We start from the raw sequence: 14,074 nt of genomic DNA, 5'->3' as shown, positions 1-14,074 counted from the left end.
TTGGATTAAATATAAGAGACTATTTTAAAAGAAAATCAAAGTCTTATATTTATTCAAATAAATAAATTGTACAATACAAATATTAGAAAGAGACATAGTACATAATCTAGGTATTAAATATTAATTATTGTACTAACAATTGAAACTTTTTTTAAAATCTTTTCGTAACTTTTGTATCATTTCAAAAGAAACATTTTTTGAAACTTGTATTTGTCGTTCTTCTTCCATACTAAAGATCTTTTAGCATGTACATCGGTCTTTGAAAAAGTAGGTAAATAGGGGACTTCATCTTGTTCCGGTAATTCGGTAGCCGGACTAGTAGGGGTAGGGGTCTCATCATCTTCCTCATTTATTTCTACTTCCTCATCTAATTCTTCCTCAAAATTAGTAAAACATCTATTTAAAGTTTCATGATCTACTTCATTTTCGGAATTAAATTCAATAGGTCGTGAGTCTCGTGTAAAAGAAGTTTCATCAACATGAGTATAATCATTAGTATTAATTCTAAATCTAGGAGGTGGCAAATTTTTAGAATTAGAACTACTTCCTCCTCCCCTATTATTTTTTCTTTCCGACATTGGTCTTTTACCACTATATTTTTCAAAATTCATGTTCAAGTTTAAAATAATTAATATTATGAAAAACAAGCAAAGATAATATAACAAAAAAATAAAATAACTTAATTAATAAACAAATAGAAAATTAAAGTTGGAACGAATGTACCGAACGTCTACGTAAAAGTAGACGTATAACCAAAGCCGGAATTGAGAGATGCCAATTGAAGCTTCCGATTTACTTCAAATAAATCTCCGAAATTCGAACTCCAAGTCAATATCACAAAATAATAATTATGAATTTATGAGAGATTGAAAATTAAGAGATTTTATAAGATAGTTTGTGAATTTGTGATTTAAATGAAAAAATATGAGTATATTTATAGTGTTAAGGGGTAGAGAGGGGTGGGGGGCTATTTGGAGCCGTTTTGGGCCCCAGCCCAACGGCTAAAAAGGGCCCAACGGCTCTTAACGTTTACATTTTAAAAAAATAAAAAATTAAAAAAATAAAATAAAATTTGACCGTTGAACCGGACCGGAACTGGTTTTACCGGATCGGAACCGGTTCTTACCGAACCGGATCAACCGGATAAAAATCCGGGTTCCGTTTCGATACCGGTTCCGGTACCTATAAGACCGGTTCCTTACCGGTTCAACCGGTACCGGTCTTACCGGTACGGGAACCGGACCGGACCGGACAAAAACCGATCCGTTTGCCAGCCTTAGTCTGAACTATTGACAATTTTAAAAATACTACTCCCTCCGTTTCACAAAGAATGACCTCCTTTTCTTTTTAGTCAGTTTCAAAAAGAATGACCTCTTTCTTTTTTTTGTAACTTTTTACTTTTTACTTTCCACATGACATATTTAAGACCACAAGATTAAGGGCAATTTTGTACATTTGACATAACTTTAATTTAGGACGACAAGATTCAAAAGTCTTCTTTATTTACTTAAATTCCGTGCCAAGTCAAACCAGGTCATTCTTTGTGAAACGGAGGGAGTATTATGTTAGACTAACTAAACTTAGATATACACTCAGTTTGTCACATGACATAACAAGTTAACTCAAATTTTAGTAGGAGCATGATGCTCTTAATAAAAACCCGAGAGAAGTGTTGAAAACATCCTGAATTGGCGACAATAATTTAGGGGTGTATTTCAAATTATGTTTTAAGATCGAAGGTGTATATAAGTTCAGTTAGTCAAGTAAAAGAGTGTCTTTCAAGGCTATCAATAATTCCGAGATGAAATTAATAGTGTGCACCGAGTTTAGGGGTGCTTTCAATGTTTCCATCTTCTTCTTTTTTTCAATATCCGATACTCACATTGGATCCCGACTAAACTTGAATTTGCATCGGGACGTCCCACATTGAGGAGCTAAGTCTCACATTGAAGGATGAAGGAGTAGTCAGTACTCCACCAAAACTTTTTTTGGCGCCTTGATGTTTTTTTATTACAACATGAAACAAGTTTAAGCACCATATTTGCGTATTCAAAATGACAAATATAGATAAGTTTTTCATGGTAAGACTACCTTCAATAGTTAGTAATATGGCGTACCATTTTTAAAAAAATGTAATTATGTGATATTTGAAATTTACTGACTCAATTAATTTAAATTCGTACTTTATGAGGTCTATTAGTAAAAAGTTTTCTTAAAAAAAAAAATCATTCGCAATCCAACATACTTCAATAAAGAATAAAGGAATTTCATTAATCACGCCAAAATTTATGAGTTGTTGTAAGTTCCTATATTACATTTCATATTCATTAGATATAAAGTTTGGTTTTTATACAAACCTTGTCTTTTTGTTGCAACGGGAAACAAGTTTGAATATCATAATGCTATTTGCTTATTGAACTTTAAAAATCTAAATAACTTTTTAATTATAAAAATCACATAGATTCCTTTCAATAATTTTTGGCTGTTATAGTGAGTAAATAGTTGATTTCGATTTTTTTTTAAAATCGTTTTAACAGTTGGTTGTTAGATTCTTATAACATGATTTGATATTTATATCATATCTGATTCTTATAAGTATTCTAATGTTAAACTCTAATGTTTTTTAATGATGGTAATAATACAGTATTCATACAATATTCTTTTGACATAAATAGTGTGATAAAACATCAAATATTTGATTTAAATATCTAGACATATTTTTAGGAATCTTAGCGATACTTTGTATTGATTTGTCTTAGCGATACTATATTTATAAAAATGGTTAGTTATCATATTAAATTACTAATTACAGGAAAAAGTTGTTATAGCCTAGAATTATTGTTATTATAGAAAAGTGAAATATAACCTAAAAATCGGTTCAATCAATTTTGAAGAAAAATAAAACTATAATAAAATATTTTTATATAAGAATATTGTGTATGTATTTCATGATACAATCATTAGTCCTAATTCAAACGTTGTCATTCTTTTCCACAATCTCAAATTATTTATTTAGAACTTCGAAATTACTATAGAAATGGCACGCACGTTCTAAACTTTATAAACCAATTTAAAATACACTTTAAGTCATTAAATATAGTACATTCTCCGTTTAAAAAAGAATGACCTGATTTGACTTGAAACGGAGTTTAAAAAAAAAAGACTTTTTAATCTTGTGATTTTAAATTAAAGTTATGTCAAATGTAACAAAATGTCATTTTATCTTGTGGTCTTAAACATGTCACGTGGAAAATTAAAGTTAAATTGTTGTCAAAAAGGGAAAATGATCATTCTTTTTGAAACATACAAAAAAGGAAACTGGGACATTCTTTTTGAAACAGAGGAAGTATTTAATATTTAATTTGAAGGAATCTTAGTGGGACCATTTCATCATCATCATTCATCAATATAAAACATAAACCTTAGAGTCTTTGTCCCTTTCAAATTTCCATCCAATTAACAAGCAGCAAATGAATCCTCAAACTTTAGAGAAATTTCCATTCAACTACTTTATTTTTATTTTATTTTCTTTCCCTCTTTTTCTTATTCTCTATTATTATTATTTTACACTTTTGTTTTGTTCTCATTTGTCTCTCTGTTCACCGTTTGTATTCCTCTCTTCTTCATTAATGTTCGAGTTAAAATATTAAATTTTATAAATTTGAATTTGTAATCTCTCAAATAATGATATTGTGTTAGTAATTAAGTTTTGAAATTAATTTTGATTATATATTTAATAAAAAAAATTAATATAAATATTTGAACTAAAGTTACTAAATAGCTTTGGCATTATTTTCATCAATAAATAGTCGCTTAATTTTTCAAATCAAATTAAGAAAATCCTTATTAATTTTAAAAGACTTAACTAAAGACTCTATCAAAATTCAAATTTATAGGTAAGCATTTAAATGACACTTTTAAAAAAGTTTTATGGACTCAAAGTGTCCATAAACATATAATTAACTGGCAAATAACTTTTCTTGGCTAATTTAATTAATTTGAAATACTTATCGAATTTATTCAATATAAATGATAAGCAAAAGGAAAAGCTCTTTTTGAATTTAGTTGAAAGAAAAGCTCTTTTTTTAATTATTTTTTGTTGTTGAAGGATTCATTTAAGCAACAGTAACATAAATCAAGATTTATTCATTTGCCCAATTAATAACGAAGTAAATGATGACGGATTAACAAAGAATTAAAAAAGAAACTTTAAACAAAAATGTAACGGCTTTTAAGGTAAATAAAATGTAACAACTTTTAAGGGAAATTCATTTAGATTACATATCAAATAGAATTCAACAAAAAAGGAAAAATACTATATGAATAAAATTAGCTTTAGTTTCGGCTCATCGGGATAGGGATAGGAAAAATAGAGATTTTCGTCGTTTGTGGATTACTAGGATAAACGCAGTAATTCGCGAAAGGGGAGTATCTTATAGTTATAGTAGATTTATACACGATCTGTACAAGAGACAGTTGCTTCTTAACTGTAAAATACTTGAACAAATAGCTATAGCAAATAGGAATTGCCTTTATATGATTTCGAATGAAATGGACAAAATATATGACTCCACATAGAAGAATGGGAAAATTACATAAATGGACCATAAAATCTAAAATAATTATAAGTTCATACCCAAAGTAATTCCTGAAATACTCATTCTCTCATAAATAATTACAGTTCATACCCCCATTCATTAAGGCTGATAATTTTCGCTTAACTTATACTAATCAGTATCATATACTATATTAGTATCATTAAGGTTGATAATTTTGCTTAACTGATACTAAATTAGTATATATATATAATGTATTGGTATCATTAAGGTTTCTTATTCAGAAATTACTCATTAGTTAATGATATTATAATAGTATATGTATATTGTTGTGGTATCATTAAGGTTTTTTGTTCAAAAATTACTCATTAGTCAATGATAATGATACTATAAGAGTATAGAGTATATATATACTCCTATAGTATCATATTTCTGAAAAAGAAACTTTAATGATACCAATACAATATATTTACTGATACTAATTTAGTATCAGTTAAGCGAATTAGTTGGGGACATATAATGTAATTACTTAGTGGGGTATGAATGTAAAGAGGTATATATTTGTAATTATTTTACTTTTATAGGGTATTTGCTTAGTTTCCTAAAGAAGAATTCGAAGATGGACTATTTTTGGGTTTTGACCCATTTATGCTCTTATTGCTGTGTTTCGTGCCTTTTGACCTTATATTAGCTTTTCTTTCTCTCGATTAAAAAAAGTTGGGCTTTGGCCCAATACGAAATGCTTAGGAAGACTTGAGTCCAGTATAACCCATTTGCGACATTAGTTTAGGAAAAATTATCTAAATAAACATTTTATTTTATCATAATCTCTAAAATTCTCTACCATTTAAAAATTTCAAAAATTTCCTCTCGGATACCTCGCTCCCCTCTCGTTAATACATCCTATCCCCCTCTTTGATGCATCTCCTCCCCTTTCAGATGCATTTCTCTCCCATTTATCCTGATGTCATATCCACTCTTTGATACATCTCTATCCTCTCTCTAACACATCTCTTCCCTCTCGGATACATCCCTCCCCTGTGTTTTCAGATGTTTGCTGATGTTCAGAAGTCCAGTGATGTATCTGAAATCCTATGTATTTGGAAGTTCAGTAATGTATCCAAAATCTATAAAATTTAAGGGATTTTTATAATTTTAAAAAGTGTACGGAAATAATGTAATTATCTCTTAACACTATAAAATTTATGTAAATTGCTCAATAATTTATCGTCTCCAAATTGTTGCTTTGTGAATTGTGATACTCCACATCAATTTGAGGAGATGTTAGCCTATGATATTAGTAAAGGCCCATGTTTTAGTATTTGTATTGTAGGTTTAGATAATGGGAAAATTAAGCGAATAAACAAATATATTTTTTAATTAGCTAATATAGCTATAATTTAAATTAATTACTGCTCGCAACTTGATTTTAGTTGTAATTATGTGCGCCTCTCTCCTTTCTCCTCGCTTATACATATATGAAATACAAATTATACAAATACAAATTATATATATACACACACACAATTATATGACAGATATACAAATGCAATTGCCTATCTCCGCTCTCTGCCCTCTCGCCCGCCTATCTCCTCCCTCTCCCAATCTCGCTCGCCTCTCTCCTCCCCCTAACATGTAGCTACGAATCGTAATTAGCAAACTATAGCTATGGAGCCTAATTAAAATTATTTTAGTGGCTATTTGCGAAAATTTCCCTCAAATAATAGATATTACGTAGCATTGTAGGCATAATTAGCTGTGGTTGAGTAATTATAAGTTGCAGTATAAATGTTTTATCTTTTTATTATGCTTATCTTTTTACTTTTACCAACAAAACGTTCAAATTATAAATATGGAAAATAGGAAAAAACCTAAATTATAAACACGGTCCGTTATAAATATCATTGTACCTCTTAAACATTGACACACAGTTTAGTGTTAAAGACTACTTCAAAATTGGAATAGAAAAAAAACTAAATTATAAATATTCATATTTAAAACCTTGCCTTTTAAAGTTCACATTCTAATTAAAATAAAAATAGGAATAAACTTGAATTATAAACATTCATATTTAAGACTTTACCTCTTAAACATTCATATTCTAGTTCAAAATTGGAATAATAATAAATTTAAATGATAAACATTCATATTTAAGACCTTACCTCTTAAACATTCACATTCTAATTCAAAATTGAAATAGGAAAAACCTTAATTGTTTAGGATTTTGTTAGTATTAGCTTTGATTATTTAATTAGTTAATGTCTAAATAAGTTTTGTAGTCACATTCGTAGGTTTTCTCATTTCTATTCATATATTATGTATTTACCCAATTATAAATAGTACGTACTACTGGCTATTTTCTTATAAACTCGAAAAAGAAAAATACAAAATCAAGTAAAAATGCATCATCAGAAATTGCCTAATGATTTAGTTGTGGAGATCATCTCCCACTTGCCTTTGAAATTTGCAGTTCAATGTAAAGTTGTAAGCAAGAATCTCAACATTAGTATTTCCGATCCTAAATTTTGTAAAACTTTATCCCAAAATCAAAAGATCTCTACACTAATCAATTCGTCACAAAGCCGATTATCTGAAAATCTCCACAAAATCTCCATAAACAGTAGTAGTATAGCAGCCAGTCATTTCGAGACGACTTTACCTGTTAACCTTAATGTTTTAGCCATATCCAAGGGTTTAATTCTCCTCGACTTTTATGAACATATGAATTACTGTGTTTTCAATCCTATAACTGGAGCACACCAATTGATTCCATATCCTGATCCTGAACAATGTTATTGGGGAGCAATTGCTCCCGCTTTCGCTGTTGACTACCCTACTTCAGATCAATATATGTTGGTAATAATCAAGTTGATCGAAGAAGGTTATAGATTTAAAGTATTTTCATCAATTGAATGTGGTGTGTGGCGCGAATTCCAGTTGGGCGAAGAAAATCCATTTCTCTATGTGACGCAAGTTAATCCTGTTTACGTCTACGATTCAATCCATTGGCTCAGAGCTGATGATGGTGGTGGTATTCTTGCTTTTCAAACAAAAAATATAGAGGTTATATTTATTGACCTTCCTGAGATGAATATCGATTATAATGCATTCAAGTGCATAAAATGGTTAGGGGTGGTGCACGGTTTACTTACCCTTGTTTGCACCTTACAGAATTCCATAGTCATTTCTTCTTATGATTATACGAGCAATGACTGGAGTGTTTCCTATAATGTGACCGCCAACTTTATTAGCGGTCTAGACTACTATAGCTATTCATTTCCTGTATGGATTGACAGAGAACAGGTGTTTTTCCTAGCAGAATGTCCTCCGCGACATGATCATGATCATGATCATAATTCTGAGAGAAAGAGGTATCAAATAACTCCTGCTTTGGAGAATGATGATTGGTTTGGTTATTATCCATTAGAGTTCTATACCTTCGCACCAACTTTAGCGAGTGTTCATGCGATGCTCTCATGCTCTGTCTACGGGAAACATTTGTCATCTATCATTGCAACGTTAGATGAGCTCAAAAGATTTATCACAAACAACAGTTGGTATAGTTAGTTTCCTTCAATTCAATTTTGTATTTTGTCCTGAACTATACTGAGAATTACTGATTTTGGTTTAGCTGCAACCTGTCCTGTTTCTGTTTTGGTATGTTTCATTTTAAGAAAAGAGTAGACCAATTAATGTTTTCTTCTAATAAAACTCAACAAGTTGAAAAAGGATGAATACTGCATTAATACTATATGCTAAAGCAGCACATAAATTACCTTAATTGTAGCTGCTTTAAAGTTTTGAATAATGTTTAAGAAAAACTATAATAGGAGGAGTTAATATCTCAAAGGTCACTCATTTTTGGGAATTTATCTAGTGATATCATTAAACTTTATTTTGTATCAATAAAATCATTCAACTTAAACATTTGTATCAATAAAATCACTCAACTAAATTTATTATTAAAAAAAATTGATATGGCAAAATATATTACTATTATATTTATGTTATGTAAACATAAACCCATAAATAAATAAAATTCATTAAGAGATTTTTACGGAAAATACTTTTATGGAATTACTTTATATTCAAAAAAGTTTTCAAATTTCAGAAAATATTTTTCAACACAACTTTGATTTTTTTTTTCTTCAAGTTTCAACAAAATCTATGTAAACACTAGTTAATTATACGGTGGAGTTACAAAGGAAAAAATTGTGGAGTTATTATATTAATAAAATAAGCTTCAGTAATAATGGAACACTTTCTGTTGAGTGATTTTATTGATACAAATGGTAAGTTGAGTGATTTTACTGATATAAATGTCTAAGTTAAGTGATTTTATTGATACAAAATAAAGTTCAATGACTTTACTAATAGGAGAATTGATCAAATGAAAATCGATGTATCTATTCCTAAAACGGAAAATAGTCAAATATAACCCGATATTTTTAGGAATAGTTTAATTATACATGTCGTTATACTTTGGGTCCAAATATATCCTCATACTTCGACACAAATATACCCTTAATTTTAATGGAAAGACACATGTCAAGCTTAGAATTAAATAACGCATCCCCAATTTTAAATACCCAATTTGCTTAGAAGCTCAGCCATCTAACCACGGGATCCAATTGAGAGGGTATATTTGGATCCAAAGTTTAATGAAGGAAATAATAAACTATTTTTAATAATCCTCAGGTATAAATATTTGAGTATTTGACCATTTGCAGTATACAAAATAAGGAAGTATCAAGTATACTGGAAATCAAAGGGAAAACCTAACAGGACCAGATACTTTTTCAATATTCAAATTATAAATAAGGAAAATAAACACTTAATAGAAGGCAACTTGGCCTCTGACTTAGGTTAAATATTTGATGTCCATCTTTATGTTCATTCCTCAAAAATTCAAATTTTTTAATTCTATCTCTTTCCCTTTTTTGGCTTTTCCATTCAATAACATAAAAAATTCTGGGTTCGAGACTTGAATATGGAACTGAATGAAGATATTGTTGTGGATATCATCTCCCGCTTACCCGTGAAGCTAGCAGTTCAATGTAAAGTTCTAAGCAAAAGTTTCAACAATAAACTCTGTGAACCAAATATTTCACAAAGTTTTGCTTCACGATGGTTTCGTGATCAAAATATTACTAATCTACTCATCTGTTCGACACCATCACCCACACAATCATCATATGAAATATCAAACTATTCTCGTAAATTCTTTTGCAGCAACCCTAGGCTCCGACTTGGGTACGAAAGACGATCTTCATCACTTAACGTTTCACTTTTGACCTCTTGCAAGGGTCTCCTTCTCCTTGAATTTCATAAATTTAAAACTTTCTGTATTTTTAATCCTATAACGAAAGTGCACCAATTGATACCTTATCCTGAGCCTACAAATTATTTTTCTACTGTGGGCGGAGGCGCAGGATTAGCCATTGATCATCCAACTACAAATCACAATTATAAATTGGTGACTGTTGGGATGCTGAATAAATGCCGAGGATATAGATTTAGAGTATTTTCATCGGAAGAAGCTGGAGTTGTATGGCATGAATTCCAATTTTTGAAAGAGGTATATTATCGTACTTCCATAGTCGGTCCACAACCTGTTTACGTGCACGATTGCTTGCATTGGCTCACGAGTGACGGTAATGTTCTTGCTTTTGATACAAAGAGTAGTACCGGACAGGCTACAATTATTAACCTACCTCGCGAAGTCCTCCATGTTTATTTAAATGATCCTATGTACGGTGCTATTAATTTCATGTTCGATGCAGTTTTGGAGTTGGTACGTGGTGTACTTGCCCTCGTTTGTTCATTCAAGAAATTCATAGTCATTTTTGGTTATGATTATGTAAGCCGCAAATGGAAAGTTTCATACACATTGCCTAACTTCAAGCCGGATCTGGTGGGACGTGTTGGTGGTCCTGCTTCTCCAATATGTTTTGATGGGGAAAAGTTGTTTATCTTCGGAAGATATAGGGCTGCACTGCGGACTGGATATCTGTACGAGTATGTTATAGAGATGAAGACGTATAAAAAAGTAGGTGAAGTTTTTAATATGCTTAGTGCTATCTTCTTCTCGTGGGAACCAACATTAGCCCGTATCCCTAAGACAGAGCTTCCCCCTTACAAAGTCCACTCTAAACATTTCCCAGAGATTACTGCAACATTAGACGAGCTCCGATGTCTGATTGCTTGTAAACCTCGAGTTGATCGTGTCACGAAAACAGCCATAAATAATTATAGGTTGTTAGCTGTTATTGGTTCTCAATACTAATTTGTCATATATAAATAATTATATGTTCAGACTTATCATTTGTTGCAATTTTAATACATCAATTTATGCTTCGCATCAATAGTTTTTGGTTCAGATTAACCCGCCTTATCAACTGTACATCCACCCATGCTTTCAGCACCAGATATTTGAGGCGCTATAGTTTGTATTTGAAAATATTCACAAGTTGTTATGAAAACATTTTGACAAAATTTTCTGTTGATTGACACTGAACCTTGACCTCTGCTGTGAAAATTGCTCGTACTGGTCTGTGGTCCGACAGCTTACTCTCACCTCGACTATACTGCCTTTGTTTCAGTCCCTTCCCAAACCATATAATCCTATCACACCTGCATAATTAATACACTAGTTGCTATAATTCCTTCTACAAAAATATTAATTCGCTAGTACTTTTCCATTTGTGTTATGAGATCGATCACTTACCAAGCAGGGGTTCGATTCTTTTCCTTTTTCCCTTTCTGATTATTGCAGCCATAATAATCATCAGAATCTAGATTGTATTTATATGTCGGCGCAAACTCAATTTCCTCCTCATTCCAACCCTCAAAGGTGCAGCCTTCTCTTAACTCTGCCTTCAACTTCAATGTAAATTTAAGATAAGTAATTAATTAATGATTGAATTTAGCTGATGGATTTCAGTTCTAACATAGTCGATTTTTTAGATCATCGATTCAATTTAACTCGTTATAGCAGGTTATTTACTTCTGCTTACAGAACTTAAACTTTCAAACTTGGTTGAATTAATTTTTCTTTTGCTGATGATTAATTAGAATACCTGATCGTTTTGTAATAATGTGCTCCATTGCCTGTCATTGACTAAAGATCTAGTTGTGGGTTCTGGTAAGCAAATCCTGTAGTTCAAGTCGCCAAGCCAAATTACTCTGCTGCATGAGATTACGCAACTTGTGACAGTTAGAAAATACTTATAAATTAATCACTGCCTGCAAATTGTGGATATTAATTACTTATTACAAGATATTTCAAGATATGCACCACTTGATATATAAAACGAGTACAAAGCAATCAAATCTTCTCTGTTTTGTTCTAAATAAATGAAATTGTTGACTTCTTTGCTAAAATAAGTGAGATTTATACAAGGGGTTAGGTAAGAATTTTGACAATCTCCTAGTGTTTTCAAATAATTATAGGGAGTATCTGCCTGCTTGAGTAGTTTAGGCAACGACTCAAGCAGGCAATATTACCAGAAGAAGCAAAACCATATTCATAACATGGCGATATTATGGATAGGTCGAACACTTGAGCTAATATACACTATAAGGAAGACAGAGTGACAAGTGTTCGATTTGAAACCCTTTTGTCAGAAAATTATACTGTACAAATAAAGTAAAAAAAGAAACATTTAAGAGAGGTATACATACTCGTGTTGTAAAATCTTTCTGGGCAAAGATTGAAATGGATCAGAGGAAAATTGTGTGCGTGATAGTATTTGGGAGACATTTGCATTTCGCTCTTTCTTGTCACCTTCTTTTCCACCAGAAGCCAAATGACTACACACAAAGCAGAAACTTGTCTCGTGCAAGCAAAATCTAACCGAAACTGAACCCTGTATATGCATGTTCAATTCCTCATTATTAGTACTAGTAATTAACCAAATACGACTAGAAAAAGGGCGTTTGGACATAAAAAAAATGTGAAATTAGGATATTTGTTTTCGAGTTGAAATTAGGATGTGAATGATTTGTACCTTGTTGCCGAGGCAGCCGAAAATACCACAGCCTACAGAGGAGATACTGATATGCCTGATATAAGGAAGCAGGGGAGACCTTGCCCATATGGTGATAAAAACTCCTACCATTTGTTTGCTAATTATGCATTCAAAATGTGGTGAATTACTAGTTTTCGAAGTAGTAAAGGATCCCTCTCTCTTTAGTGGATAAACCTTTTGATGACTTTCTCCAAGCTCCGCCTTCTGATGAAGACTGATATCATCAGTCTTGTTAAGAGCTGCTCTAATAAGAGAATTCCATTGCATAGATATGCTTGTATTCTCTTGCACTAAGATGTTTCCGGCATTCAAAGGTACAATTTCTTGAAACCTGATATAAATTTGGGGTTATTTTAACACAACGTTATACACTGTAACGTTTTTGTCATATTGAAGTAACTGAACTTTACTTACTATAACAGTAAAGTCAATAAACATTACCCGAGAACGTAGATGTCAGCCAAATTGTTTTCAGTGTGGAGCAAGTCTTCCATGTTTAACTCGGAAGGTGGTGCAATGCCTCCAACATTCCATGAGCTAACAAATAATCTGTTTTTTTTTTTCAAAAAACGAACAGGAAAAATAAGATGAAACTAGGCATTGAAGAATTTTAAAAACGTAAAATTTATATACATAGTTAAATTAAGACTGAGAAATGTATATACGTCAAATTTTGAATTTGAGCAGACGTAGTTTGATAATCAACTTCATGATTCTGCCTGTCCTCTAGGATCTTGTTAGCTGCTAAAGCAAGCCACATGACCTCGGAGGAGACGAAACAAAATGCAAAACTTATATCATAATACTTGTGTGGGGGAGAGGCAGAGAGATGGTGGGCAATAAGTTAAAGTACAAGTTGGTGTATATATAAAGGGGGACAAAAAGAGCAAGTTGATTTCTGGGATATCAAGGTGGTCTATTCTGAAATGTTCAAAGGGTGAAACAACTTGGGACAGGAACGGAGCCACGATTTTGCGTTATTAGTTCAGTTGAATTCAGTAACTTTGACTTAATATGTGTAAACTAATAATCTATTCAAAGTCTGTAAACTAAAAGTTCTGACTTCGTCCTAAGTGAAAGTTAGGGCTACAAAATGCTAATGGTTGGTTTGGTCTATTATGGAATGCTTATAAAGGGAAAGAAGTTGTTAAACACAGCAGTAAAAGCAAAAATAATAATTAATGAATTGCTAACATATTCAATTGGAAGGACATGAACCATAAGGGGAATGTGATGTGAGCGATGATGCAAGTTGGATTAAATTTTAATAAACCGAAAGCGGAAGATGAGGTTAATATATACTTATGGTTAATGATGATTGGAAAGGTTGTCACTTTTCCCTAATAAATATATTGTTTTGGGACTAACTATACTTTTGTAAATAGATATAGAAAGAATTAAATAGTACTTGTGATATTTACATTTTCAACTCAAACTTTACCACGATTAATAATCAGGTGTCACGTGGAAACGAACAAAATGAAACTT

The 14,074-nt window shown here is 31.4% G+C and overlaps 2 protein-coding genes across 3 annotated transcripts; one reads left to right on the top strand and one right to left on the bottom strand.

Annotated features, from left to right (window-relative positions):
• Positions 1-9,546: 9,546 nt before the first annotated feature.
• On the top strand, positions 9,547-10,842 carry LOC107058243 (putative F-box protein At1g20795). Its single transcript, XM_015303710.1, has one exon. The coding sequence runs from the start codon at positions 9,547-9,549 to the stop codon at positions 10,840-10,842; it is 1,296 nt and encodes a 431-aa protein (XP_015159196.1).
• LOC102605375 (type IV inositol polyphosphate 5-phosphatase 9-like) lies at positions 10,826-13,430 on the bottom strand. Of its 2 annotated transcripts, none has more exons than XM_006363936.2 (7): positions 13,252-13,430; positions 13,028-13,135; positions 12,566-12,917; positions 12,240-12,424; positions 11,636-11,744; positions 11,284-11,438; positions 10,826-11,189 (listed from the first exon to the last, which is right to left on the bottom strand). In XM_006363936.2, the coding sequence occupies exons 1-7, from the start codon at positions 13,344-13,346 to the stop codon at positions 11,030-11,032; spliced, it is 1,164 nt and encodes a 387-aa protein (XP_006363998.1). In that variant the 5' UTR covers positions 13,347-13,430; the 3' UTR covers positions 10,826-11,029. The 2 variants fall into 2 exon arrangements, with proteins under 2 accessions (XP_006363998.1, XP_015159199.1); XM_015303713.1 differs by having other exon boundaries at positions 11,636-11,741; positions 13,252-13,411.
• Positions 13,431-14,074: the final 644 nt, after the last annotated feature.

This window comes from Solanum tuberosum, unplaced genomic scaffold (genome assembly GCF_000226075.1).
Source record: "Solanum tuberosum cultivar DM 1-3 516 R44 unplaced genomic scaffold, SolTub_3.0 scf00473, whole genome shotgun sequence".
Lineage (NCBI taxonomy): Eukaryota > Viridiplantae > Streptophyta > Magnoliopsida > Solanales > Solanaceae > Solanum > Solanum tuberosum.
The sequence above is the reverse complement of the archived record's forward strand: the minus strand, read 5'-3'. Positions and strand labels throughout refer to the sequence as shown.